Here is a 25,229-nt window from a genome sequence, read left to right as displayed (position 1 = left end):
TGTTCTTGACCATGCATTGTATGCTCGAACGCTGCCAATGACCATCCCTTATAAGGGTCGAGCGATCGACGCTTCACGTATCTACCCCAGCTATGTATATTTGAAACGTCTCTCAATCGATTCTCCGAGATAAAAGAATTGTGCTTCTGCTATAAATAATTTTTTACGTATCGTCGTCATCGCTCTTCCCTCCAATATATAACATCAGTACTGACTTATGATCGCGGGATGATAAATACGAAAAACTCAATTTTATCTGAAACCTTCATTTTTTTTCTTACGTACCTCTAAAAAATATAGATCCCGTATTAAACAGTCGATTTAAAGCTTTCCTACCTATAGTAGTAGGGAATAAGGGATATGATCGATGGATAAATCGTGTGTCTTTTTTCTTTCTTTTTTTTTTTAGCGAGAGAGACAAAAGTCTCAGTAGTTTCACGAACATATCGTTAGGGTGCTTGAAAACTATCGTAACACATTTCTATCGATATTTTGTCTTTCTATTAAACGCGTTGTGATATTGTCTAAGCAAGAAGGAAAAAGAATAGATTGTCGTTTTTGTGTAGAACTATCGATATAGAAAGCATCGACTGATTTTTAAAAAATTTCACTTCTTTCGTATAAGACATGTTTATACGTAGAGAAAGGTTTCTTCTAGAGGAAAATTGAAAACACGCACGATAGAAAATCTTAAAGAGAGTATTTCTGAAAACCTGCAAGAACATTTGAAAATGTGCAAGAATACAGGAATTGTGACATTTTAAACATAGCATGAAAATGTGATTCCAAGCTGCCTGAATGCCTCGTATTCTTTCATAGTTTATCTATCTTTCTGTATCTTATTTTTCTTTTCTTTCTTTTAGCCCCTTTATAGATTCTTTTTAGGTGTAATCTCTTTGCGGTTTCCGGATACCTGCCTGTTACAAGTTGCATCATCATTGTAATCTATTCTATATCTGTCTTTTCCTACGTTCGAGAGAGTGCATGTATACACATAGGGCGTTTTTAAAAGTTATTACCTATTCGTTATACGTTTAAGTATAACGAATTGAGAAGGAACGCGCGATCAAACGTTTCCCGCAACACGGAAAATCGCAGGGGTGACTCGAAAGTTTCTCAATGAAAAAGTAGGAAGATGCTGGTTTCGTTTCGGGATCGAAATACGTGAATTTTCTAGTCACGCCTCGCATAGATGGGGACGTTTGCTTTTAACAACGGGTAGATCGATGTAAAAACCCTCAATGTTACATGTCTTTTCTTTGATGTTTTACATTGTAGAGATGCCGACCATACGGAATCAACTGCTACTTGCCGACAAGGTGTACGCCGTAGGTTTGTGCAAAAGTTTGAATTCAAACAACCTCTCACAATCGTTCACCGTTATCTCTTAATTATTATAAATACTATTTCCTATCACGATAGCACTCGAGTTTTTATTTTGCATGACGTTTTATATTTTCTTCATAATGCTTTTTAACAGATATTAGCTTTTCGTTAAAATAGATTTATTTCAGCTCCACTTTTCGAGATGTACGTACGTGTATAATTATAAGATATTCCTTATTATTCGAATTCGTGTGAAACATATCAGCATATATACTTTGAATAATAACAATTAATTATTACGTACCTACGTCGTAAGTAACTTTAGTCGTAGTTGTAATTTAATTGGTTGCCTGCATTCCTTGTATAGTTACATTACTATACACAGCGGATCGTCGTTGTGATATCGAAGTGTTTTCAGGATGTTCAAAACGTTTTCAATCTTAAACGAAAGTAGGTCGGCAATCTTTAAAATCATTTTGTCGATGGCAAAAATGCTCTGAAAAGAAATCGTATTAAAAATTCAAAGTATTTTGGATGCGCTTGTTCCGTACAAAGAATAGTGTTAACTTCTTATTCGTAGATTTCTCATTAATATAATGCATTCATTTATGAAACTGAATTAGAGCGCTATGTCGTTTTTGGATTCACGTTATCTATATTGTCGATGTAAAATACGTACTCGAGGTGTACGATTTAGCCGGTAAATAGAAAAAGAAAATGCATTTCGTAAGATGCGAGATTTTTGTGAGAAATAAAATTGTATAAAATTTTCGATAATCGGTAATTCATTTAATGCGCAATACTATTGTCCTCTTTTGGCTGCTTGAATTCGTAAATGCATATATAAAAACAAATACGAATACGATGCGTATTTTTTCGCAATAATTTATTCGAACGATGTCGCCAGACGCGAATTCACATCGATTCGTGACTGTGTAATTTTCTTCGTCGAGGTCGAAAAGATACATTTTCAGGGAAGACGTGTTTCGTTAAACAACTTTCGAGGATCGTTTTGAAAGAATTCCAATATTTTTGCAAAAAATGAAAGCGTCAAATTCGAACTGTGATCGGGTTTGATGACTTTTAAATGTCGAAGTTCACTAGATGAGTATCGAGGAAGTGACTCAGTTTTTCTCTTTCTTTTTTTTTTTACTGGTAAACGAAGGTAGAAGTTTTGAAGCGTCTTCATCTTGATACTCGTCGACTCAGTCGTTAACATTTTCTTCCTGTGGTTTTCTTTAGACGATTGGCCGACGAAGATGACGAATTGTCCGAAGTACAACCGGACGCGGTACCACCCGAAGTTCGTGAATGGTTGGCGTCAACCTTCACCAGACAACTTGCCACGACAAGGCGGAAGGCGGATGAGAAACCCAAGTTTCGATCTGTGGCTCACGCTATTAGAGCTGGGATTTTCGTTGATCGGATTTATAGGAGAGTCACCAATACCGCTCTCATGCAATTTCCACCAGATGTGGTTAAAGTACTTAAGGTAGTTTTTGCTCTGGAAAACTTTACTTCTCATTGAAATAGTGTATATACCCATATATACCTATAAATTATATTTCTTTACGCGAGACTGTGAATGTATTTGATAAATGTTAATTGAATGCAATTCGAGGAAATGCTATTAGTATCGTGTCCATAGTAATTGCACGTCTACTTTTGGATTCGCGTTATTTTAATTAGACGTAGTCTTGTGGTTTCTTAAAACAAAGATTTTACCAACGACCTTTTTTCTGAATTTTAATGAATCTTAATTTAAGACGTTGGACGACTGGTCTTTCGACGTGTTTTCATTGAACGAAGCTGCAGTCGGAGCTCCTGTCAAATACATAGGCTACGACCTACTGAATCGGTACGGTATGTTACACAAGTTTAAAGTACCACCTGCGGTTCTGGAATGCTTCCTAGGAAGAATTGAAGAAGGATACTGCAGACATCGAAATCCATATCACAATAATCTTCATGCCGCGGACGTCGCTCAAACCATGCATTATATTTTGTGCCAAACGGGGCTAATGGTAAGTTCGCATCTCAAAATTGTATTTTTAAAAGATTTTAATGCGTTCACTGTTACATCCCTTCATTTTATTAATACTAATATATAATCCGTGTATAAAGAAGGCAGATACGAAACGGTGAACCTGAAGATATTGTGTCGTTGAAAATTTAATCATCTTAGAGTTAAAAGAGAAATTACTCTTTCCAGAATTGGCTGACCGATCTAGAAATATTCTCGTCACTCGTAGCGGCAATTATTCACGACTACGAGCACACTGGGACCACAAACAATTTCCACGTAATGTCCGGCAGTGATACGGCACTTCTCTATAACGACCGCGCTGTGTTAGAAAATCACCATATATCAGCGAGTTTCAGGTATACAGAATTAATTTCATATAACGGTACTCTATATAACAGGAAACTTTAGAAATACGGATGGTGTACTTTTTCAGAATATTAAGGGAAGACGAATGTAATATTCTTCAAAATCTGTCGCGAGAAGAATTCCGAGAATTTCGTTCGCTCGTGATCGACATGGTCTTGGCAACCGATATGAGCTTTCATTTTCAACAGCTGAAAAACATGAAAAATCTGCTAAGCTTGGCAGAACCGAGCGTCGATAAGAGCAAAGCCGTCAGTCTCGTGCTCCATTGCTGCGATATTTCTCATCCCGCGAAAAGATGGGATCTTCACCATAGGTTAGACCATTTTATCAGATCGTCTCCCTTTATCGGTTCGACGATATTGCATTAGGAACTATTGACGATTGCAATAATTTCGTTCTTTATGTGACGCGAGTGAATTCCTTTTGAGTGCAGGTGGACGATGCAACTGTTGGAAGAGTTTTTTAGGCAAGGCGACAAGGAGAGAGCTCTTGGCTTGCCATTTTCACCTTTGTGCGACCGTAATAATACTTTGGTAGCGGAATCTCAAATCGGCTTTATAGAATTCATCGTCGAGCCGAGTATGCAAGTGTGCAGCGATATGTTGGAGACGGTTCTTGGACCGTTGAACGTTAAAGAAAGCGTAGATGAGTCGGCTAACGGTAAACGTTTCGATAATTTCAATAATTGCACTGTCATTATCCAAAATGTATACATATTTCCAACGTTCATCGATTCATTGATTGTAGGTTCGACAGCAGAAAGTAACAGGTTTAAGATAGGGAAACCATGGATACAGTGTCTCGCAGAGAACAAACAAATTTGGAAGGAACAAGCGGTTCGAGGTATGTTATATGGAAATAAGTTATGGATATTGAATGACCTAATTATAATCATGATACAATCGAAAAGAGAAATTTTTCTTAAGAAAATAAATCGAAATCGCAAAATAAAATGTTTATATAAGAGACTTGGTTTACGATAAAATCGAGTGTAAATAACAGTTGAGTGACTAACAGATTGTTATATCTCCTTTATAAATAACTTTATAAATCTTTATTAGTCTTTATACACTGTTATCAATTGTTTGTAAAAGAGAAATAACATGTTTCGAGATTATATGTTCAACAATCGTTGAGTCAGCAAGTGCATATTTATTCAGCCAATATTAATAATCGATTTGTTCGAAAATATAGCTTCATGCGAAACAATTTTTCTCAATATCTTTCGAAGTGGAATAAGCCTTTTTTCTGAGCCACTCTATATTCTGTTGTCGTTTACTCTATTTTTTTTTTTTTTGTAAATGTAAATATCTTCATCGTTTGTACATTCTACAGATGCAGAGGTTAGGGCACAAAAAGAAGCAGAACAAAATTCCAATACGGAAGAGGAAGGGCAGAATGTTCAAACGACGGCAGAAGAATGAAGTGCCAGGTCGACGATCGAAACTTACTTCGAATATCTATGCGATTTTAGGCTACAAGAAATTCGTCTTTACGCCAAACTCATTTTATCGTCTTAAACTTTCTTCCTCGTATATTTATGAATAGAAATTAATAAGGAATTTACTGTGAATGCGAACGTAGATATAAAAACATCTATGCTACTAACGATGCGTTAGCTTTGGGACGATTATCCGCTATGTATACCTCGACGTCATTTTCGTGCAACGACTATCTCTCTAAATGCTCCCATATTATCCCATACATACGTATTTTCAATATCGATATCTTTTCGTAAAGTAGAAAAAAATCAATTTTCTTATTCCGTGATAGATCTTTGTTCGAGTAACGTGTGATTTCTTTTTCTGCCGTTTTCTTTTTTTTCTTTGGTCCAAAATTTTTCGTACTTTTACTTAGTATCATGTTAAAGTCATAATACGATATAGAGCGTAGCCTAAAACCATAGATGAAAAACATATTTTTTATAAAAAAAGAGAGGGAAGAATCGATTAAGCGTTATTTACTATCAATGAGCTTTACAAACTATTCTTGCATTATGAACGCTATTTCAATTCGTACCTATCTTTTTTTATATAACTAGTACGTAAAAATACATAATGCATTCTTAACAGACTTGTCACGGATAAAGTCCCACTTTCAACGAATTCTATAACAGAACTGGCAAATGCAATTCAAACGCATCGATTAATAACTTCATTTCAAGCTGGTACATAAATTAGAAAGTAAACGGATAGAGGAGAGACGGATATCGAGGAAAAAAAAATTAAATTAAATCAAAAGATTAAACTCATCGAACTCGAGATATCTATATGAATTCCTTGTCTCGACAGTATATAAACGTCTTTTTTTTTTCGTAGTAAGCACGAACGATATTCATATTAATCGACATTATTCAGAATCCTTGTAAATAAGCCTGACAAGACGCACATTAACTTATTTTTATACTTTCACATTATTCCGCGAAGAAAGTTACGAAAAGTCTAGTCGAATGTACGTATGAAACGTATGGAGTAATTGAACGAAAAGGTTCTGGAGAAATGTTTGTAGATTTGCTTTTTCGATTATCGCACAAGCCATATCATCCCTTTCAAGGAAACTTTTTCGTTTGAAGATGGAAATAGACGCATAAGAATGAAAATCCGTCCCTCGGAGGGTTCGAACGAGAAACGGATTTAACGGATTTTACGGAGAATCTTGCGAGAGGAAGGTACTTGTATTATTTTTTTTTGTTCCTCTCTCTTTCTCTACCACCCTCCCTTCCTCCCTCTCTCTCTCTCTCTCTCTCTCTCTCTCTCTCTCTCTCTCTCTCTCTCTCTCTCTCTCTCTCTCTCTCTCTCTCTCTCTCTGATCGAACGTTCAGGGCTCTTGCGATTTTCCGCGTAAAGCCTTCAACGAATAGAATCTCGAAAGTATGATAATTACCGACATATACACACATATATATCTCTGTATATACTCGCGTTAGATATGTACATGTATATCTATTCGTGAACACGTCGAGGTACAGCTTTAATCGATGTATATTTAATGTAAAAGAGAACTTATTGTCGTTAGTATTTATTTAAACGTCTGTGCTATATGTATATGTCAAATATATGTGTCGGATTTGCGAGCGTGTTCACGACGAGCGTTAGCGCGCAAGCTTGATTACTTGTCCGGGATTCCTTAGAAGAAAAACTAAGTTACGTAGTGTCGTGTTTGTTTGGCAACTAGTAGCAATGTAATTATGCAATACGAGCTCACGTAACCGCTATTATTTTTTTGCGGTAACGATCGTCATAAAATAATCTCCGATTGCGATCTTTTGCGAGCGTTCACTGTATATAGATGTAGGTATCGTTGTTCTATCGAATATCTTTGAGGAAGAGAGGGAGAAAAAGGAGGACCAAGCTACGAACAAACGTATCTTTTTATGTACCTGTCGTCGTAGTGCACTTACACGCGCAGTACCTAGCAGTTTTAAAATTGAAAAGTCAAGAGGAAAGAGAAGACTCGAAAGTGACGTTAGTACTTTTCAACAACGTCAAGTGGATGTGTGTCTTCTGTACGAGTATAGCACTTCGTAGTTGAAACACGTTAAACTATATCCGTCCTTTATTTTTGCTGCTCTTTTTCCCATTTGGTCGTTAGTTAGTTTCATTCGACGTTTTTACAAGCAGGAAGGTGCAAAGGTGAGAAATCTATGGTATACGTATAACACGCGTTGTTTTTTTCTCTCGGAACGAGGAGAGTATGCGGATGGTAGAAACGTTGTGTAAATAGAGCCATCAGTGCGATATTTTATTTATTTTTAATCGCCGGCTCCTTGTTTTTTATAAATTAATGTTGCAAATGAAATCTCGCGCGATCGATCGCTTACACTCCTCACCATCCTGCTCCATTTTTTCTCATTTTCGTTTGATTAAACCCAGGCGAAAGCGATACGCTCTCTCAAAGCGATTTTATTATATTACGTGTGTGCCTGTGCGTATAGAATTGTGTACTAGTAACTATTAACAAAGGGAAAAGAAAAAAAAAAGAAAGAGGAGTCAAAATTGCAAGAGTATCTAGTCGAAACGGGAAAATACATTTGACGGAGTAAAGTCAAGTGTGAGAATAAAAATATATAAAAAATAGAAACAAGAAATGATTACAAATTAAATCTTCCGATGAGCAACAAGTAAGAAATACGAATTAAGTATCCTCCCTGCGGCGGATGAGGGGCCAAAACGCGTGATAGAAATAAGATATGTACCTATATTGGAAGTAGGTTTGTAAAAAAGAGAATAGTATCGGATCGCACGATTGAAACAGCCAAGAGTGGAAGCAAATTTATAATCTTTAATGTTATTATTCTCTAAAATTTTTCGTAATGGCACGACGGAACTATTGTAGGTATAGAATTTTCAACTTACCACAATTCGACGCTCTCCTCATTCTTATACGCGCGATCCGATATATTTAATCGCGTGAAGCGAACAGTCTTTCCATCGACGACGATACAGGCCTTTTCCTATGCGATGCAAAATCTTGACCAAAACTTCAGATAACAAATGAATTATACATATATTAGCGCGTTTCTCCGCATACGTACAAATTGTTACGCTTCATTCGGGTTACAATAACATGTAAGAATTTATTATTATTATTATTATTATAATTATTATTAATATTATTATAATTACTACCACTATTACTATTAGTATCATAATCCAAAAAATCGCTAAAATTGCTGGTTAAAGTTAAAAAAGCAAAAGATGAAGAGTGAAAGATATTTCGTCTTTACCGAACGATATCACGGTTACAGTAAAGCTTCAAATAAAATAATACTCGACCAATAATGTTAAATCTTGAAATAAGCACATTCACGTAAAATATAAGAGTGACGTATCTCATACGGAGAATGATTTCCGTTTTGCTAATATTTGGCCACTGCAAATTATATCATCGCAAATTGACTTTATTTAATGACGTTTGTTATCGACGTCGTCAGGATGGCTTGTTTCGACGTATGTATCGAGCATTGAAATTGATATATCTACATTTTTTCTGTATTTTATTTCTTCGGTATAATTCGAAACGAAACATGTACATAATCGTTCATTTCAGCACCGTATCTGTTTGATGTGATGTGATTAATCAAAAATACGTCGAAAGAAAATAATATATTATCCAGAAATCGTGTATAATTAGCCCTGTATTCTCTATAATTCTACAGAGAAATAAAAATACTCGATTAGTTACCGATTGGATTCCCACTTTAGTGTTATCATTCTTGCAAATATTTATTTTACCTACCCGTGTATATTCGTTTGCATTGTACAGGGTACGTCAAATGATATCGATATGACGACAATTTATTTAAATCATTCATGATTACATATATTTCAATCGATTTGTAATAATCTCGCGTATAAACGATTATTGTAAAATAAATAAAATAGGGCACTTTGATTTAATTTTCATGCTAGGGATAGTATTAAAATGGTAAGTATATAAAACATATTGTTCAGGAATATTACCAAGATTCTTTTAATCAAGGAAAGATAAGTTGTCCGATAAAACAATGGAAGATTTTTCTTCTTGTCATTTCCGTTAGCATACAAAGAAATATTGACCATCACAGGTGATAATAGATTTTCCTACACGATAGAAAGTAGATTTTCTTAGAATAAATATCAACCACAAAATAATTAAATTTAATATTTCAATATAATTAAATTTTGAACTCGCAATCGTTTCCTTCAACTAATATCAATAAGAACGTACTTTTTGCGGACTTTGATACTTTAGTTATCTTTTGCATTGTTTATTTGTATTTAGTTCATTAATTGTAACGCGTTGATAATCTCTAAATCCGAATTTTTTTCTAGAATCACTTATATCTTTGTTTATCTTCAAACAGTAAATTTCCTACTTTTGTTTCTACACTTATATAAGTTTTATTACATCCATTGTAGTTTATCATTCCTTCAATAATAGTAATTGTTTCTTCTATAAGATAATCAAGTTAATAAGAAACAACGATGATCTGTTTAAATTATTTATGATTAAAAATATTTTAATTGAATTACGTTCATTTTGTGTATAAGCGGTTATTTAAAAATAAAATGTTTTAAATACTGTGATTTAATTCTCCTATAGTATAGTCTATATAATAGTAAAATGATAGATATTTACAATGTGTTGTCAAGGAATATTATCAAGATTCTTTCAATCCAGGAAAAATATCGGATAATACAATTAATAATTTTTCAAATCTTCTTTTTTCCTCCCGGTGGATCTTTCCATTTCTGGTAGGATTTAAAAAAGATTCGATATAAATATATGATAGTTGATTTTCTTACATAACACAGAAAAATTTCCATTCCTTGGAGTAGATGTTATGTCACTCTTTTTACTGATAAAATTCAGCATGTATCAATAAGAAAGTAATGAAATCTTACTAATAATGTAAACTTAGTGAGATAACGTATCATAATTTTTACATTTTAGGAGTATATTTATATAAAACATTACCAGTAAAACTGCACAACAAACGCGAAAATGTTTCGCACGGTATGCTTTTGTTCACTTTTGCTCGCTACTGGTCTCGTTCATGGCGAAATCAAAAACAAGGGATGGTGGAGGAACGCTGTATTTTATCAAATCTATCCACGGAGTTTCATGGATTCCAATAATGATGGAGTCGGTGATCTAAAAGGTAAAAATCATTTCAAGTTTGTAGTTGAACTCGCCAATAATTTCACTTGGGTAACACTAATGTGCTGCTAACGAAAAAGGTATTACATCGAAATTGGATCATTTCGTCGACGCTGGAGTTCAAGGAATATGGCTTTCACCTATTTATGCGAGTCCAATGATAGATTTTGGTTACGACATATCAGATTTCAAAGCCATACATCCAGAGTTTGGTACCATGCAGGATTTCGAGACATTGGTAGCCAAATCGAAGAAACTTGGATTAAAAGTGAGGAGATTTCCGTCTTTAATTGTTTTCATAAACTCCTTTCAGTTCATCTCATGGCCGTTTCCTCGATCGCATTGTTGGTTTAATTTCGCAGGTAATTCTTGATCTCGTACCAAATCATACATCCGACAAGCACGAATGGTTCGAAAAGTACCTCGCCGGGGAGGAAAAATATAAGGATTATTATATTTGGAGAAAGGGTCGAAAGGATGATGGAGTGACACCACCGAACAATTGGATCAGTGTGTTCAGTGGCCCTGCGTGGACGTACAATGCAACCTTGAAGGAATGGTATTTCCATCAATTCGAGTACAGGCAACCAGACTTAAATTACAGTCATCCAGAAGTGCGATCCGAGATGGAAGTTAGTGCGATTATCGAATCGAAAGATAGATCTCTAATTGAATTTATCGAGTTTCATGATTTTATATTTTTTAGGACGTCATTCGATTTTGGCTACGTAAAGGCGTAGACGGTTTTCGAATAGATGCCGTTCCTCATCTTTTCGAAATAGAAGATCTCCGTGATGAACCCAGAAGTTCGGATCCAAGTGCTACCGATCGTGATTACACTTATTTGAACCACATTTATACCAAAGATGATCCACGAACCTATGAACTCGTACAAAGCTGGAGAAACATTCTCGACGATTATTCCGATGCCAATAACGAAGATGAGAAGGTATCGATTCTTACGAGAGATCATTAAGATTTCTTTCAATATGTTAATCGTAGTTCTTGTACTCTTTAGGTGATTATGACGGAAGCTTATACTTCTCTAGAAAATACGACGAAATTTTACGAGTACGGTTCTCACATACCATTTAATTTCAAACTGATCACCGACGTGAATCATAATTCGAGTGCGACCGATTTTAAGAGAATCATTGAGACATGGATGGCTCACACTCCAAATACTGGAAGTGCCAATTGGGTGGTAAGTTGTTGGTCTTCGGTAAAGTAATTATTATTAATGGTTGTTAACAATTATTTCGAAATTAGAATTCATTGCTTTCAGTTGGGAAATCATGATCGAAGTCGTACTGCCTCACGTTATCCAAACCGAGCTGTCCAAATGACGATGTTACCGATGATCTTGCCTGGTATTGCCGTAACTTATTACGGAGAAGAAATCGGAATGGTTGACAAGAGTGACATATCTTGGGAGGACACGCAAGATCCACAGGCTTGTAATGCAGGAAAAGATAAATATCAAAGTCGATCTCGCGATCCAAATCGCACACCTTTCCAGTGGGACTATACTAAAAATGCGGGTGGGTAGATAAATGAATACTACAAGTTTTTTAATTTTATCGAATTATAAAATAAAAAGGCTATACATAGATTATTGATCACTAGGATTCAGCAATGGTAATCAAACGTGGCTGCCGGTTCATGAAAATTATAAAGAATTGAATTTGCTAGATCAAAAGAACGGCACACAACAGTCACTTTATAAGATGTATCGATCTTTGATAAAATTGCGCAACACATCGCGTGCACTTAAGCAAGGTGATTTGAAAATGAAGGTGTTAAAGTTCAACACCGATTATTGTTACAACTGCGAATTGTTAATTATCAATCGCGAAGTTCCTGGAGAGACCGTGTCTCTCATAATGAGTTTTTCTCCAGCTATACAAATACGCCTAGATTTGAAAGATGTCATGACTCTCCGTAACAATACATACGTTGAAGTTGATACCTATTATACCAAGAGGTAATTAAAGGAACAACAATTTTTATTTTAGGCCATTGGTCCTAATTGAAAATGAAAATTAATTAATTTTTATTCGTATGTTCTTGTTTTCAGATATAAATTATATTTTGATATTATATATATCAATTCTTGGGAAGGAATTGTTATATCGTCAAGTGATTAGATTTAATATCGATATATAGTGATAAGTTTTGAACCTTGTGGTCAAAAGAAAAAACTGAAATTTCAGTTTACACATTTTACATCCATTGCTGGGATACGACAAGCACATTCGATGCCCTATATTTTAGATATACTATGGAATGAATATTTATTTTGTTTGTTCCTTGTTAATAAAATCCTTTTATGTATTCACTATATCCTTCGCATGTAAAAAAGAATAAAATTGAAAAACTGAAATGGAATAAATGCTCAAAGTTTTTTCCTTTCTCTATAAAGATATATCCACAGGCTGTAATATTTAAGATCTATAGATTATACAAACTCTAAAATATATTCTTTGGCTTGGCAAAAATATATAAAATTAATTATATATAGAATAATTTATTGCATTATACTAAATCTTTGTTAAAAAATCACTTAACTAATTAATATAATTATATTCACAGTTTCAAATAGTTGTCATACTAACGTAATTAATATTAATCTATTATAAAACTGTTATATTTGTTAATACTAATGTTATATTTGCTCATATTGATAACTTATAGAAACTATGCTCCATTATATTTACACTTTTATGCAATAGCTAAGAAATAAAGACACCTGATTTAATTCCGAATTTATTCTCCTGTTAATGTCACCTTTCTTCTAAATATGTTTTCTATTTTCTTATATACTGCCCTTTATTGTACATCATAAGTTGTAAAGTTAAATTGAAAATCTATTTGAACCATTCATTAATAAAATTATTTGAATCAAATAGAATTACATTCACGTATACAGTTTTTATCGAAAAGAAATGAAATGAGAAGATTTGATTGAATCCTAATGTTACAGATAATAATAAAATGATAATTATTTACAACGAGTGGTTGAGGAATTGTACTAAGATTCTTTTCATCAAGGAAAGATTATCGTCTGATAAAACAATAGAAGATTAAAAAAAATTGTTTCTTCTTTGCCATTTCCGCTAGTATTACAAAAAGTCACTCGATCTATGTATGTGAGTTTTCTTATGTAAGAGATTACATATTCTCGTAACAAATATTGCTTGAAAAATATCATGCGAATTTTTTCCTTAATGAAATACAATATTTAACTCTGCAAAGTAATTATTTCTTATTGACAGAGTAAACTTAATAAGATAACGTATCACAAATTTTTTCGTAATAAGAGTATATTTATATGAAGCATAATCGGAGAAAGTTCGTAGCAGTCGCCAGCATGTTCCGCGCGGTTTGCTTTTGTTCCTTGTTGTTCGCAACTACTCTCGTCTATGGCGAGATCAAAAACAAAGGATGGTGGAAGAATGCCGTATTTTATCAAATCTATCCACGGAGTTTTATGGATTCCGATGGTGATGGAATCGGTGATCTAAAAGGTAAAACTTAGTAAAAAGGTAAAACAAGTTTGTCTTTCAAACCTTCAATAATTGAATTTTCGTAACATTATTGTTTTTGTAACAAAATAGGGATTACGTCAAAACTGGAATATTTCATCGACGCTGGAGTTCGAGGAATATGGCTTTCACCTATTTATGCGAGTCCAATGATAGATTTTGGTTACGACATATCAGATTTCAAAGCCATACATCCAGAGTTTGGTACCATGCAGGATTTCGAGACATTGGTAGCCACATCGAAAAAACTTGGATTAAAAGTGAGGCGATCTCTGTCTTTAATTGTTTTCATAAACTCCTTTCAGTTCATCTCATGGCCGTTTCCTCGATCGCATTGTTGGTTTAATTTCGCAGGTAATTCTTGATCTCGTACCAAATCATACATCCGACAAGCACGAGTGGTTCCAAAAGTACCTCGCCGGAGAGAAAAAATATAAGGATTATTATATTTGGAGAAAGGGCCGAAAGGATGATGGAGTGACACCACCGAACAACTGGATCAGTGTGTTCAGTGGCCCTGCATGGACGTACAATGCAACCTTGAAGGAATGGTATTTCCATCAATTCGAGTACAGGCAACCAGACTTAAATTACAGTCATCCAGAAGTGCGATCCGAGATGGAAGTTAGTGCGATTATCGAATCGAAAGATGCATCTCAAATTGAATTTGTCAAGTTTCATGATTTTATATTTTTTAGGACGTCATTCGCTTTTGGTTACGTAAAGGCGTAGACGGTTTTCGAATAGATGCCGTTCCTCATCTTTTCGAAATAGAAGATCTCCGTGATGAACCCAGAAGTTCGGATCCTAGTGCTACCGATCGTGATTACACTTATTTGAACCACATTTATACCAAAGATGATCCACGAACCTATGAACTCGTACAAAGCTGGAGAAACATTCTCGACGATTATTCCGATGCCAATAACGAGGATGAGAAGGTATTGATCTGTACGAAAGACCATTAAAATTTCTTTCAATATTAATTGATCATTGATTTTGTATTCTTTAGGTGATGATGACCGAAGCTTATACTTCTCTAGAAAATACGACGAAATTTTACAATTATGGTTCTCACATACCATTCAATTTCAAACTAATCACCGACGTTAATCACTATTCGAGCGCTTCCGATTTTAAGAGAATTATTGAGACATGGATGGCTCATACTCCAAGTACTGGAAGTGCTAATTGGGTGGTATGTCTTTCGTTTTCTGTAAATTAACTATTATTAATAGTTGCTGACAATTATTTCATTTATTAAAATGCATTTCTTTCAGTTGGGAAATCACGATCGAAGTCGTACCGCATCACGTTATCCACTAAGGGATAATCAAATGACAATGCTACCAATGATCTTGCCTGGTGTTGCTGTAACTTATTACGGAGAAGAAATCGGAATGGTTGACAAGAGTGACATTTCTTGGGAGGACACGCAAGATCCACAGGCTTGTAATGCAGGAAAGGATAAATATCAAAGTCGATCTCGCGATCCAAATCGCACACCTTTCCAGTGGGACTATACTAAAAATGCGGGTGGGTAGATAAATGAATACTACAAGTTTCTTAATTTTATCGAAGTATCACATTAGAAGATTTTACGAATTGATTGGTCACTAGGATTCAGCAATGGTAATCGAACGTGGCTTCCGGTTCATGAAAATTATAAAACGTTGAATTTGTTGGATCAAATGAACGGTACACAACAGTCACTTTATAAGATATATCGATCTTTGATTCGATTACGGAACACATCTCGCGCACTTCAACAAGGTGATTTGAAAATGAAGGTGTTAAAGTTCTACACGGATTATTGTTACAACTGCGAATTGTTATCTATCAGCCGAGAAGTTCCCGGGGAGACAGTGTCTCTCCTAATGAGTTTTTCTCCTGCTGTACAACTTCCCATACATTTGAAAGATGTCATGACTCTGTACAATCATACCTATATTGAAATTGATGCCTATTATACGAAGAGGTAAATTAACAAGCAATAATTTTTACTTTAGATCATTGAGACTCTTTGGAAATGATGAAGAATGAATTTTTAATTTTGTATTTCTGTTTTCAGATATAAATTTGATTCCGATATTGCATACATAAATCCTTGGGCAGGATACGTCATATCGTCTAGTGATCAGATTTAATATCGTCAAATATCAGTAGGATTTGAAGAAATGTGGAAGGATTTTTATAAATATGAATTTTTTTCAATGGCACAATATTTTTTACGTAAAATTTGTTCGATCCAGGCTAAGGAAGAAATCTATCTACTTAAGTGTAACACTTTTATGGTGGAAATTTTGTCTCTTAACAAAATTGCATAACTTTTATTTGTATATTTTATATTAGTTGTTCTAACATAACGAATACATTTGAAATCCTATTTTTTAAATATATTATTGAATCAATATTTTACTTATTTGTATTTTGTTGATATAATCTCTTTCAATATTCATTATTTCTTTCATTCATAAGGAAGAATAAAGTTGAAAAATTGGAGTAAAATGTTACGTCATTTTTTTATATGAAAATATATTTTGAGTCTATTTCTATTTAAAGTTGATGGACTCTAAAAATTCTATTATACAGTCTTTGATTTAGAAAAAATGTAAAGTCTTTTTTATGTATAGAATATTGTATGACATTATTCTTAACTATTGTTAAGAACTTGTTTAACTAAATAGTTTAATTGCATTCTTAGTTTTTACTTCAGACATGACTAATATTTTTTTATCATATAAACTTTCTATTATTTTTGGTAATACTGATGAGTTTTAGAAACTTTCCTTTATTATGTCTACATTTTAATACGAGTAATGAGAAAAAAAAACAATTCATTAAAGATTAATTTTACATTTTTGTGTTATCCTTTTTGAAAAACATATTCTATTTTTCTATGTGCAATATATTCTATAAAGATAACTTGAAAATTTATTTAAATCATTTATTTGGTAAGATATCCGAATTAAATTGTACTAAATTTACGTATAAACGTTCTGTGGAAAATAAATAATATGATATATTTAGATTTAATCGTTATACTGTAAATAATAGTAAAATTATAAGTATCTATAAGTTGTTCAGGAATATTATCAAGATTCTATTAATCAGAGAAAGATAAGTTGTCTGATAAAATTATTGAAGATTTTCGAAAATTGATTCTTTCTTGCCAATTCCGATAATATTAAAAAAAGGCACTCGGTCTATATATATGGTAGTAGGTTTTCTTATATAAAAGAATAAATACTGTTCTATAAATTAAGTATTTGTTGATATAAATATTATGCAAAAATTTTTTTTAATAAAATGCAGCAAGTAACTTTTAAAAAGTAATCACATCTTTCGATAACATAAACTTAGTGAGATAACGTATCACAAATTTTTAAACCTCAACAGTATATTTATATGAAGAATTATTGATGATAGTACATAGTAGTTGTAAATATGTTTCGTGCAATTTGCTACTGTTTCTTCTTATTATCTACTGGTCTAGTCAATGGCGAGATCAAAAACAAAGGATGGTGGAGGAACGCTGTATTTTATCAAATCTATCCACGGAGTTTCATGGATTCTAATGACGATGGAGTCGGTGATCTAAAAGGTAAGAATCATTTCAATTTCATTCCATTCGCGTTGAAATCTTTAATAATCACACTTACATAATAATATTATGCTCGCGACAAAAGGTATTTCATCGAAATTGGAACATTTCGTCGACGCTGGAGTTCGAGGAATATGGATTTCACCTATTTATGCGAGTCCAATGGTAGATTTTGGTTACGACATATCAGATTTCAAAGCCATACATCCAGAGTTTGGTACCATGGAGGATTTCGACACATTGGTGGCGCAATCGAAACGACATGGATTAAAAGTGAAGCTAATTGTTTTGATAAACTTTCTTAAATCAGTTCCATAGCTCTATTCGATCTTAGTTTTGTTATCATTTCACAGGTAATTCTCGATCTCGTACCAAATCATACATCCGACAAACACGAATGGTTCCAAAAGTACCTCGCCGGGGAGAAAAAATATAAGGATTATTATATTTGGAGAAAGGGCCGAAAGGATGATGGGATGACACCACCGAACAATTGGATCAGCTTGTTCAGTGGTCCTGCATGGACGTACAATGCAACCTTGAAGGAATGGTATTTCCATCAATTCGAGTACAGGCAACCAGACTTGAATTATAGTAACCCAGAAGTGCGAGCTGAGATGGAAGTTAGTGCGATTATCGAATCGAAAGATGGATCTCTAATTGAATTTGTCGAGTTTCATGATTTTATATTTTTCAGGACGTCATTCGATTTTGGCTACGTAAAGGTATAGACGGTTTTCGTATAGATGCCGTTCCACATCTCTATGAGAGGGATGATCTCCGTGATGAACCCAGAAGTTCGGATCCAAGCGCTACCGATCGTGATTACACTTACTTGGACCATATTTACACTAAAGATGATCCTCGAACCTACGAACTTGTAAAAAGCTGGAGAAAGGTTCTTGATGATTATTCCGATGCCAATAACGAGGATGAGAAGGTATCGATTCTTACGAAAGGTCATTAAAATTTCTTTCAGTTTGTTAATCCTTTTTCGGATATTCTTTAGGTGATGATGACCGAAGCTTATACTTCTCTAGAAAATACTACGAAATATTATGATTATGGTTCTCACATACCATTCAATTTCAAACTAATTACCGACGTGAATCACAAGTCGAACGCGTCTGATTTTAAAAAAATTATCGAAGCATGGATGGCTCACACTCCAAGCACTGCAAGTGCTAATTGGGTGGTAAGTCGTTAGTCTTCGATATAGTAACTATTATTAATGATCGGCAGTAATTATTTTATAATTAATATTTATTATATTCAGTTAGGAAATCACGATCGAAGTCGTATGGTGTCACGTTATCCAAGAAGGGCTTTGCAAATGACTATGCTATTAATGGTCTTGCCTGGCGTTGCTGTAACTTATTACGGAGAAGAAATTGGAATGTATGACAAGAGTGACATTTCTTGGGAAGATACGCAAGATCCGCAAGGTTGTAATGCTGGAAAGGATAAGTATCGAAGTCGATCTCGCGATCCATATCGTACACCTTTCCAATGGGACAATAGTAAAAATGCGGGTGAGTAGCTAAATGGATACTATGAGTTTCTTAATTTTATCGAAGTTTCACACAAGACGGTTTTACGAAAATATTAATCACTAGGATTCAGCAAAGGTAATCGAACGTGGCTTCCGGTACATCAAAATTACAAAGTATTAAATTTGCAAGGTCAAAAAGTTCCCACACGAGTATCACTTTATAACTCATATCGATCTTTGATTCAATTGCGAAAATCGTCCCGCGCTCTTCAGGAAGGAACATTGAAAATAAAAGTGGTGAAACTCAAAACGGATTATTGTTACAATTGTGAAATATTAGTTGTCAGCCGAGAAGTTCCCGGAGAGACAGTGACTCTATTTATGAGCTTCTCTCCAGTTTTAAATCTTCTCATAAACTTGAAAGAACACATGACACTCTATGATTATACATACGTCGAAGTGGATGCTTTTCGTCTAAAGAGGTAAATTTTTTTTTTACTGCATTCACACTTGTGGAATGATAATGTATTTTTTTATATACTCGTGGACAATACTCGTGGAAAATGATAATGTATTTTTTTCAAACTATATATTTTTATTTTCAGATATAAACCGTTAATATTGTATGTAAATCTTCCTCCTTGGGATGGAGTAGTCGTATTATCTAGCAATGTTCCATAATTGAAAAATTATGATAGCATTTGGAAATATAATAGATTTTCCATATATATTTATTATTTGTTCCCTTTATAGGATGTCGCCCACGTCGATTTATCAGTTCTGTAGTAGACGCGAGTCTAGTCAACCGCATACTTCATTTCCTTCGACTTCTGATAATCTCTGTATCTAAATTTTTTTCTAAGATTATTTATATCTTTATTTGCATTTAAATAATAGAGTTTGGACATTAGTTTCTACATTATCGTAAATCATATTGTTTCCATTGTAGTTTATCATTCGTTCGACAAGAATAGATGCTTATTCTACAGGACAATCAACTTTCTCCGAAGCAGCGATGATATATTTAAATGATTTATGATTAAATTCATTGGAAATATATTCAAATCGAATTGTGCCATATTCACGTATGGATGGTTATTGAAAACTAAAATGATTTAGATACTTTGATTTAAATCTCGTATTAGAGATAATAGTAAAATGATAAGTATTTACAACGTGATGTTCAGGAATATTATCAAGATTTTTTTAATCAAGAAAAGATAAGATATTCGATAATATCGAGGACTTTTCAAAATTGTTTTTCTTTTCTGCCATTTTCACAAGCATTCAAAAAAGCTTCGATTTATGATAGTAAATGTTATTCTGTAACAGAAAAATTCAATCTCTATCCTCGAATAAATATACACTCCAACTCTTTTCCTGATAAAATGCAGCACATATCATTTAAAATATAGTGAGATCTTATAGATAGCAAGATAACATATCATAAATTTCTACACTATGGAAGTATATTTATAAGAAACATCATCGGATTTTACATGACGGACGCAAACATGTTACACGCACATTGTCTTTGTACTTTTTTGTTAGCTACTGGTCTAGTCAATGGCGAGATCAGAAACAAGGGATGGTGGAAGAATGCTGTATTCTATCAAATCTATCCACGGAGTTTCATGGATTCGGATGACGATGGAATCGGAGATTTGAAAGGTACAAATCATTTTATTTATCGTTGAAATCTCCAATAATTACGATTACGTAATCAATTGCACTCGCATTAAAAAAGGTATTTCATCGAAATTGGAACATTTCGTCGACGCTGGAATTCAAGGAATATGGCTTTCACCTATTTATGCGAGTCCAATGATAGATTTTGGTTACGATATATCAGATTTCAAAGCCATACATCCAGAGTTTGGTACGATGCAGGATTTTGAGACATTAGTAGCACAATCGAAACGACATGGATTAAAAGTGAAGCTAATTCTTTTGATAGACTTTTTTAAATCAGTTCCACAGCTATCTCTTCGATCTCAGTTTTGTTACTATTTCACAGATAATTCTCGATCTCGTACCAAATCATACATCCGACAAGCACGAATGGTTCCAAAAGTATCTCGCTGGGGAGAAAAAATATAAGGATTATTATATTTGGAGAAAGGGCCGAAAGGATGATGGAGTGACACCACCGAACAATTGGATCAGCTTGTTCAGTGGTCCTGCATGGACGTACAATGCAACCTTGAAGGAATGGTATTTCCATCAATTCGAGTACAGACAACCAGATTTGAATTACAGTCATCCAGAAGTGCAAGCCGAGATGGAAGTTAGTGCGATTATCGAATCGAAAGATGGATCTCTAATTGAATTTATCGAGTTTCATGATTTTATATTTTTCAGGATGTAATTCGGTTTTGGCTACGTAAAGGCGTAGACGGTTTTCGTATAGATGCCGTTCCACATCTCTATGAGAGGGATGATCTCCGTGATGAACCCAGAAGTTCGGATCCAAGCGCTACCGATCGTGATTACACTTACTTGGACCATATTTACACTAAAGATGATCCTCGAACCTACGAACTTGTAAAAAGCTGGAGAAAGGTTCTTGATGATTATTCCGATGCCAATAACGAGGATGAGAAGGTATCGATTCTTACGAAAGGTCATTAAAATTTCTTTCAGCTTGTTAATCCTTTTTCGGATATTCTTTAGGTGATGATGACCGAAGCTTATACTTCTCTAGAAAATACTACGAAATATTACGATTACGGTTCTCACATACCATTCAATTTCAAACTGATCACCGACGTGAATCATAATTCGAGCGCGTCTGATTTTATGAGAATCATCGAGACATGGATGGCTCACACTCCAAACACTGCAAGTGCCAATTGGGTTGTAAGTCGTTGGTCTTCGATAGAGTAACTATTATTAATGGTTGTTAGAAATTATTTCGTAATTGGTATTTCGTAATTAATAAAGAATTCATTGCTTTCAGTTAGGAAATCACGATCGAAGTCGTACCGCATCACGTTATCCAAAGAGGGATTTTCAAATGACTATGCTACCAATGATTTTGCCTGGTGTTGCCGTGACTTATTATGGAGAAGAAATCGGAATGGTGGACAAGAGTGATATATCTTGGGAAGATACGCAAGATCCGCAGGCTTGTAATGCCGGAAAGGATAAGTACCAAAGTCGATCTCGCGATCCAAATCGTACACCTTTCCAATGGGATAATAGTAAAAATGCTGGTGAATAGAGAAATGGACACTAAAAGTTTCTCGATTTTATTATTTCTTATCATCTAAAATGATATTATGAATTTATTGGTCGGTAGGATTCAGCAGAGCTAACCGAACGTGGCTTCCAGTACATGAAAATTATAAAGTAATAAATTTGCAAAATCGAAAGAACACTACACAACAATCACTTTATAAGGCATATCGATCTTTGATTCAATTGCGAAAATCATCGCACGCTCTCCAGCATGGGGCATTGAAAATGAAGGTGGTAAAACTCAAAACAGATTATTGTTATAATTGCGAATTTTTAGCTATCAGCCGAGAAGTACCAGGAGAGACAATAACACTTTTCATGAGTTTCTCTCCAGTGGTTACCCTTCCCGTAAATTTGAATAAACATATGACACTTTACAGTCATACATATGTCGAAATCGATGCCTATCGTACGAACAGGTAATAATTTTTTCTTTTCAGCATTCTTTCACTCATGGAAAATGAAGATGTATTAATATCAAATCATATTTCTATTTTTAGATATAAACCAATTTTCAACCAAGTCAACCTTCAACCTTGGCAGGGGGTAGTCGTATCATCTAGAAAGTAGATTCATAATCGATAAATTGCAATAGGATTTTGAAATATAGTAGAAGATTTTGCATAAATACTAGTAATTTCCATGATGCAAATTTATCTAATATTCTTTTAATTTTGTAGTCGAAAATGGAATCTATTCACTTTCCGCTTGAAGCATGTGTGATTACAATGGCAGATATGAATAAAATATGATCTTTTCTAATATCTATGTTTTGTTAAATTTAGAGAATACTAAGAAGCATAGATAGTATGCATTTAATTAAATTTCATGTAAATTTCATGAAAACAAAAAAATAAAATTAAGAAATAATAAAGAAAGAATAAAATTTCAAAATACATTCAGTTAATATCATAAATTAATTTGATATCATAACTTAATGGTTTGTTTAACTAATATAATAAATGTGATTAATTCAATATTATTGTTGTTTGTCTAATTTTTCTTTAATGCTATATCTATTTTGCTATATTGATATCGATTGTGATTGCATGTAATTAATATACTTCTCTAAACATATTCTTATCGCGATAATATATGTTTTTATAAAGATAAAACATGATTTTAATTAAACATTTTTATTTATCAAATCCTCAATTGTTAATCTCGCGTAATACAATCTTAAAGTCAATGCTTGTAATTGCGTAATGGTATGATTGCATTGTAACTCAATTGGTTGATTCAAATATAAGATAAAACTGCGAATTCGAATCAATTTTCTTCATGTGTTTCATTAAAAAATTATTCTAGAGATCTATATAATCTACTTATCGACTGAAGTATGATTAGTATTGATCTTTTATATTTTGTTAAAATTAAACAAAAAAGATTTTCGAGACACATGGAAATATGTATCCATTCGCCTGGTAGTACTTGCCTTACATGATTTATAATTACATTTTAGTATATCGTAAGTAATACGGATTCTGGGCTCGCTACATTGAGGTTACTGTTTATGAAAGCCCATAGGGTGATGATAACTAGACTCTAAAATCCATTGTATCCAGATGAAGTGCCACTTACAGAGAATTCGACTAATTGAGCTATGTCCATTCCCAATTCCCATATAGCTGGACCGGCACAACATCGTCATCGCCATTATTATCCTTTGTATACTATTATATTTTATTCAATAATCACTATATTCGAAAGACAAGATCAAAGAATGAACTTGCGTGAAGTTTTACACCAACTCATCTCAAGGCTAAAGAAAGAGATTAGAGCTTCGTGCACCATTTCTACGGCTATTACTTCCTCATAAAATTTGATCTTTCGCCGGACAACATAACACTATTAATTGTAACGTGCCTGTACTACTTGTTCCTCCATAGTATATCGCCCACTCATATTTATCACTTTTCTAGAAGATGTGATTTTGTCAATCGCATACTCCATTAGCTTCGGCTTCTGATAATCACTGTATCTGAATTTTTTTTCTAAGATTATTTATGTCTTCATTTGCAGTTAAATAATAAAGTTTGGACTTTAGTTTCTACTTTCTCGTAAATTATATTGTTTCCATCGTACTTTTTCGTTTGTTCAATAAGAATAGCTTTTCTATAGGACAATCAACTAACTTCGATGCAATGATGATATATTTACATGATTTATGATTAAATTCCTTGGATATATATTCGAATCGAATTGTGCCATATTCGGGTAAAAATGGTTATTGAAAAAAAAGTGATTCAGATTTAAATCTCATACTGCAGATAATAGTAAATTCATAAGTATTTACAACGTGTTGTTCAGAAATATTATCAAGATTCTTTTAATCAAGAGAAGATAAGATATCCGACAATATCGAGGATTTTTAAAAATTGTACCTCTCTTCTGTCATTTTCACTAACAATCAAAAAAGCATCGATTTATATATGTTAGTAGATTTTATTATGTAACCAAAAAATTTAATCTTTATCCACCAGTAAATATATACTCTAATTTTTTCGTGATAAAATGCAGCACGTATCAATTAAAAAGTCAGGAGATCTTATTGATAGCTTAAACTTAATGAGATAACGTATCATAAATTTTTTACAATTTAGGAGTATACTTATATAAAACATCATCGGATTTTGAAATACAGAGACGAACATGTTACGCGAATTTTTATTATGTACTTTCTTGCTCGTTACTGGTTTCGTCCATGGCGAGATCAAAAATAAGGGATGGTGGAAGAATGCCGTCTTCTATCAAATTTATCCACGGAGTTTCATGGACTCAGGTAACGATGGAGTCGGTGATTTGAAAGGTAGGAATCGTTTTAAGTTTGTTTCTGAAATATTGAATAATTTCATCTGCATAACACTAACGTATTGCTGTAAAAAAGGTATTATATCGAAATTGGAACATTTCGTCGATGCTGGAGTTCAAGGGATATGGCTTTCACCTATTTATGCGAGTCCAATGATAGATTTTGGTTACGACATA

At 33.7% G+C, this 25,229-nt stretch overlaps 6 protein-coding genes across 16 annotated transcripts in view; all 6 read left to right on the top strand.

Moving 5' to 3' along the window:
- LOC122632665 (calcium/calmodulin-dependent 3',5'-cyclic nucleotide phosphodiesterase 1-like) overlaps positions 1–6,481 on the top strand; it is a 65,257-nt gene extending 58,776 nt beyond the window's left edge. For 8 of the 11 annotated variants that reach the window (XM_043819763.1, XM_043819764.1, XM_043819766.1 and 5 more), the window contains 8 exons: positions 1,279–1,332; positions 2,569–2,818; positions 3,093–3,350; positions 3,539–3,708; positions 3,786–4,031; positions 4,152–4,378; positions 4,466–4,561; positions 5,054–6,481. In XM_043819763.1, coding sequence (XP_043675698.1) covers positions 1,279–1,332; positions 2,569–2,818; positions 3,093–3,350; positions 3,539–3,708; positions 3,786–4,031; positions 4,152–4,378; positions 4,466–4,561; positions 5,054–5,142 — 1,390 coding nt within the window. In that variant the 3' untranslated portion in view covers positions 5,143–6,481. The remainder of the gene's footprint in view (positions 1–1,278; positions 1,333–2,568; positions 2,819–3,092; positions 3,351–3,538; positions 3,709–3,785; positions 4,032–4,151; positions 4,379–4,465; positions 4,562–5,053) is intronic. The other 3 variants (XM_043819768.1, XM_043819759.1, XM_043819758.1) reach the window with 2 other exon arrangements.
- Positions 6,482–10,185: 3,704 nt separating this feature from the next.
- LOC122632592 (maltase 1-like) lies at positions 10,186–12,743 on the top strand. The gene is made up of 8 exons (XM_043819565.1): positions 10,186–10,361; positions 10,441–10,628; positions 10,723–10,992; positions 11,067–11,309; positions 11,379–11,564; positions 11,646–11,901; positions 11,987–12,344; positions 12,438–12,743. Exons 1-8 carry the CDS (start codon positions 10,205–10,207, stop codon positions 12,505–12,507), a joined length of 1,728 nt encoding a protein of 575 aa, XP_043675500.1. The 5' UTR covers positions 10,186–10,204; the 3' UTR covers positions 12,508–12,743.
- A 956-nt stretch (positions 12,744–13,699) lies between these two features.
- Positions 13,700–16,323, top strand: LOC122632588 (maltase 1-like). The gene is made up of 8 exons (XM_043819562.1): positions 13,700–13,887; positions 13,978–14,165; positions 14,260–14,529; positions 14,604–14,846; positions 14,918–15,103; positions 15,186–15,441; positions 15,526–15,883; positions 15,977–16,323. The coding sequence occupies exons 1-8, from the start codon at positions 13,731–13,733 to the stop codon at positions 16,050–16,052; spliced, it is 1,734 nt and encodes a 577-aa protein (XP_043675497.1). The 5' UTR covers positions 13,700–13,730; the 3' UTR covers positions 16,053–16,323.
- A 972-nt stretch (positions 16,324–17,295) lies between these two features.
- On the top strand, positions 17,296–19,727 carry LOC122632591 (maltase 1-like). The gene is made up of 8 exons (XM_043819564.1): positions 17,296–17,509; positions 17,595–17,782; positions 17,863–18,132; positions 18,207–18,449; positions 18,519–18,704; positions 18,786–19,041; positions 19,126–19,483; positions 19,607–19,727. Exons 1-8 carry the CDS (start codon positions 17,353–17,355, stop codon positions 19,680–19,682), a joined length of 1,734 nt encoding a protein of 577 aa, XP_043675499.1. The 5' UTR covers positions 17,296–17,352; the 3' UTR covers positions 19,683–19,727.
- Positions 19,728–19,846: 119 nt separating this feature from the next.
- On the top strand, positions 19,847–23,005 carry LOC122632589 (maltase 1-like). The gene is made up of 8 exons (XM_043819563.1): positions 19,847–20,672; positions 20,749–20,936; positions 21,019–21,288; positions 21,363–21,605; positions 21,675–21,860; positions 21,961–22,216; positions 22,303–22,660; positions 22,742–23,005. The coding sequence occupies exons 1-8, from the start codon at positions 20,501–20,503 to the stop codon at positions 22,809–22,811; spliced, it is 1,743 nt and encodes a 580-aa protein (XP_043675498.1). The 5' UTR covers positions 19,847–20,500; the 3' UTR covers positions 22,812–23,005.
- Positions 23,006–24,845: 1,840 nt separating this feature from the next.
- Positions 24,846–25,229, top strand: part of LOC122632363 (maltase 1-like) — a 2,388-nt gene continuing 2,004 nt past the window's right edge. The window contains exons 1-2 of the mRNA XM_043819072.1: positions 24,846–25,050; positions 25,129–25,229. Of these exons, the coding sequence (XP_043675007.1) occupies positions 24,894–25,050; positions 25,129–25,229 (258 nt within the window). The 5' untranslated portion in view covers positions 24,846–24,893. The remainder of the gene's footprint in view (positions 25,051–25,128) is intronic.

The sequence above is a fragment of the Vespula pensylvanica genome, chromosome 10 (assembly GCF_014466175.1).
Source record: "Vespula pensylvanica isolate Volc-1 chromosome 10, ASM1446617v1, whole genome shotgun sequence".
In the NCBI taxonomy this organism is placed as follows: Eukaryota; Metazoa; Arthropoda; class Insecta; order Hymenoptera; family Vespidae; genus Vespula; species Vespula pensylvanica.
This window is presented reverse-complemented; position numbering and strand designations above follow the sequence as displayed.

What these genes read in the sequence shown, in the direction of transcription:
- LOC122632592 (XM_043819565.1), top strand. Translation starts at nt 10,205, where the DNA reads ATGTTTCGCACGGTATGCTTTTGTTCACTTTTGCTCGCTACTGGTCTC. An exon ending in TGGAGTCGGTGATCTAAAAG is followed by an intron (nt 10,362 to 10,440) that starts GTAAAAATCATT and finishes CTAACGAAAAAG; the next exon opens with GTATTACATCGAAATTGGAT. An exon ending in CGAAGAAACTTGGATTAAAA is followed by an intron (nt 10,629 to 10,722) that starts GTGAGGAGATTT and finishes TTAATTTCGCAG; the next exon opens with GTAATTCTTGATCTCGTACC.
- LOC122632591 (XM_043819564.1), top strand. Translation starts at nt 17,353, where the DNA reads ATGTTTCGTGCAATTTGCTACTGTTTCTTCTTATTATCTACTGGTCTA. An exon ending in CGAAACGACATGGATTAAAA is followed by an intron (nt 17,783 to 17,862) that starts GTGAAGCTAATT and finishes ATCATTTCACAG; the next exon opens with GTAATTCTCGATCTCGTACC. An exon ending in CTGCAAGTGCTAATTGGGTG is followed by an intron (nt 18,705 to 18,785) that starts GTAAGTCGTTAG and finishes TATTATATTCAG; the next exon opens with TTAGGAAATCACGATCGAAG.
- LOC122632589 (XM_043819563.1), top strand. Translation starts at nt 20,501, where the DNA reads ATGACGGACGCAAACATGTTACACGCACATTGTCTTTGTACTTTTTTG. An exon ending in TGGAATCGGAGATTTGAAAG is followed by an intron (nt 20,673 to 20,748) that starts GTACAAATCATT and finishes GCATTAAAAAAG; the next exon opens with GTATTTCATCGAAATTGGAA. An exon ending in CGAAACGACATGGATTAAAA is followed by an intron (nt 20,937 to 21,018) that starts GTGAAGCTAATT and finishes ACTATTTCACAG; the next exon opens with ATAATTCTCGATCTCGTACC.
- LOC122632588 (XM_043819562.1), top strand. Translation starts at nt 13,731, where the DNA reads ATGTTCCGCGCGGTTTGCTTTTGTTCCTTGTTGTTCGCAACTACTCTC. An exon ending in CGAAAAAACTTGGATTAAAA is followed by an intron (nt 14,166 to 14,259) that starts GTGAGGCGATCT and finishes TTAATTTCGCAG; the next exon opens with GTAATTCTTGATCTCGTACC. An exon ending in AAGTGCGATCCGAGATGGAA is followed by an intron (nt 14,530 to 14,603) that starts GTTAGTGCGATT and finishes TATATTTTTTAG; the next exon opens with GACGTCATTCGCTTTTGGTT.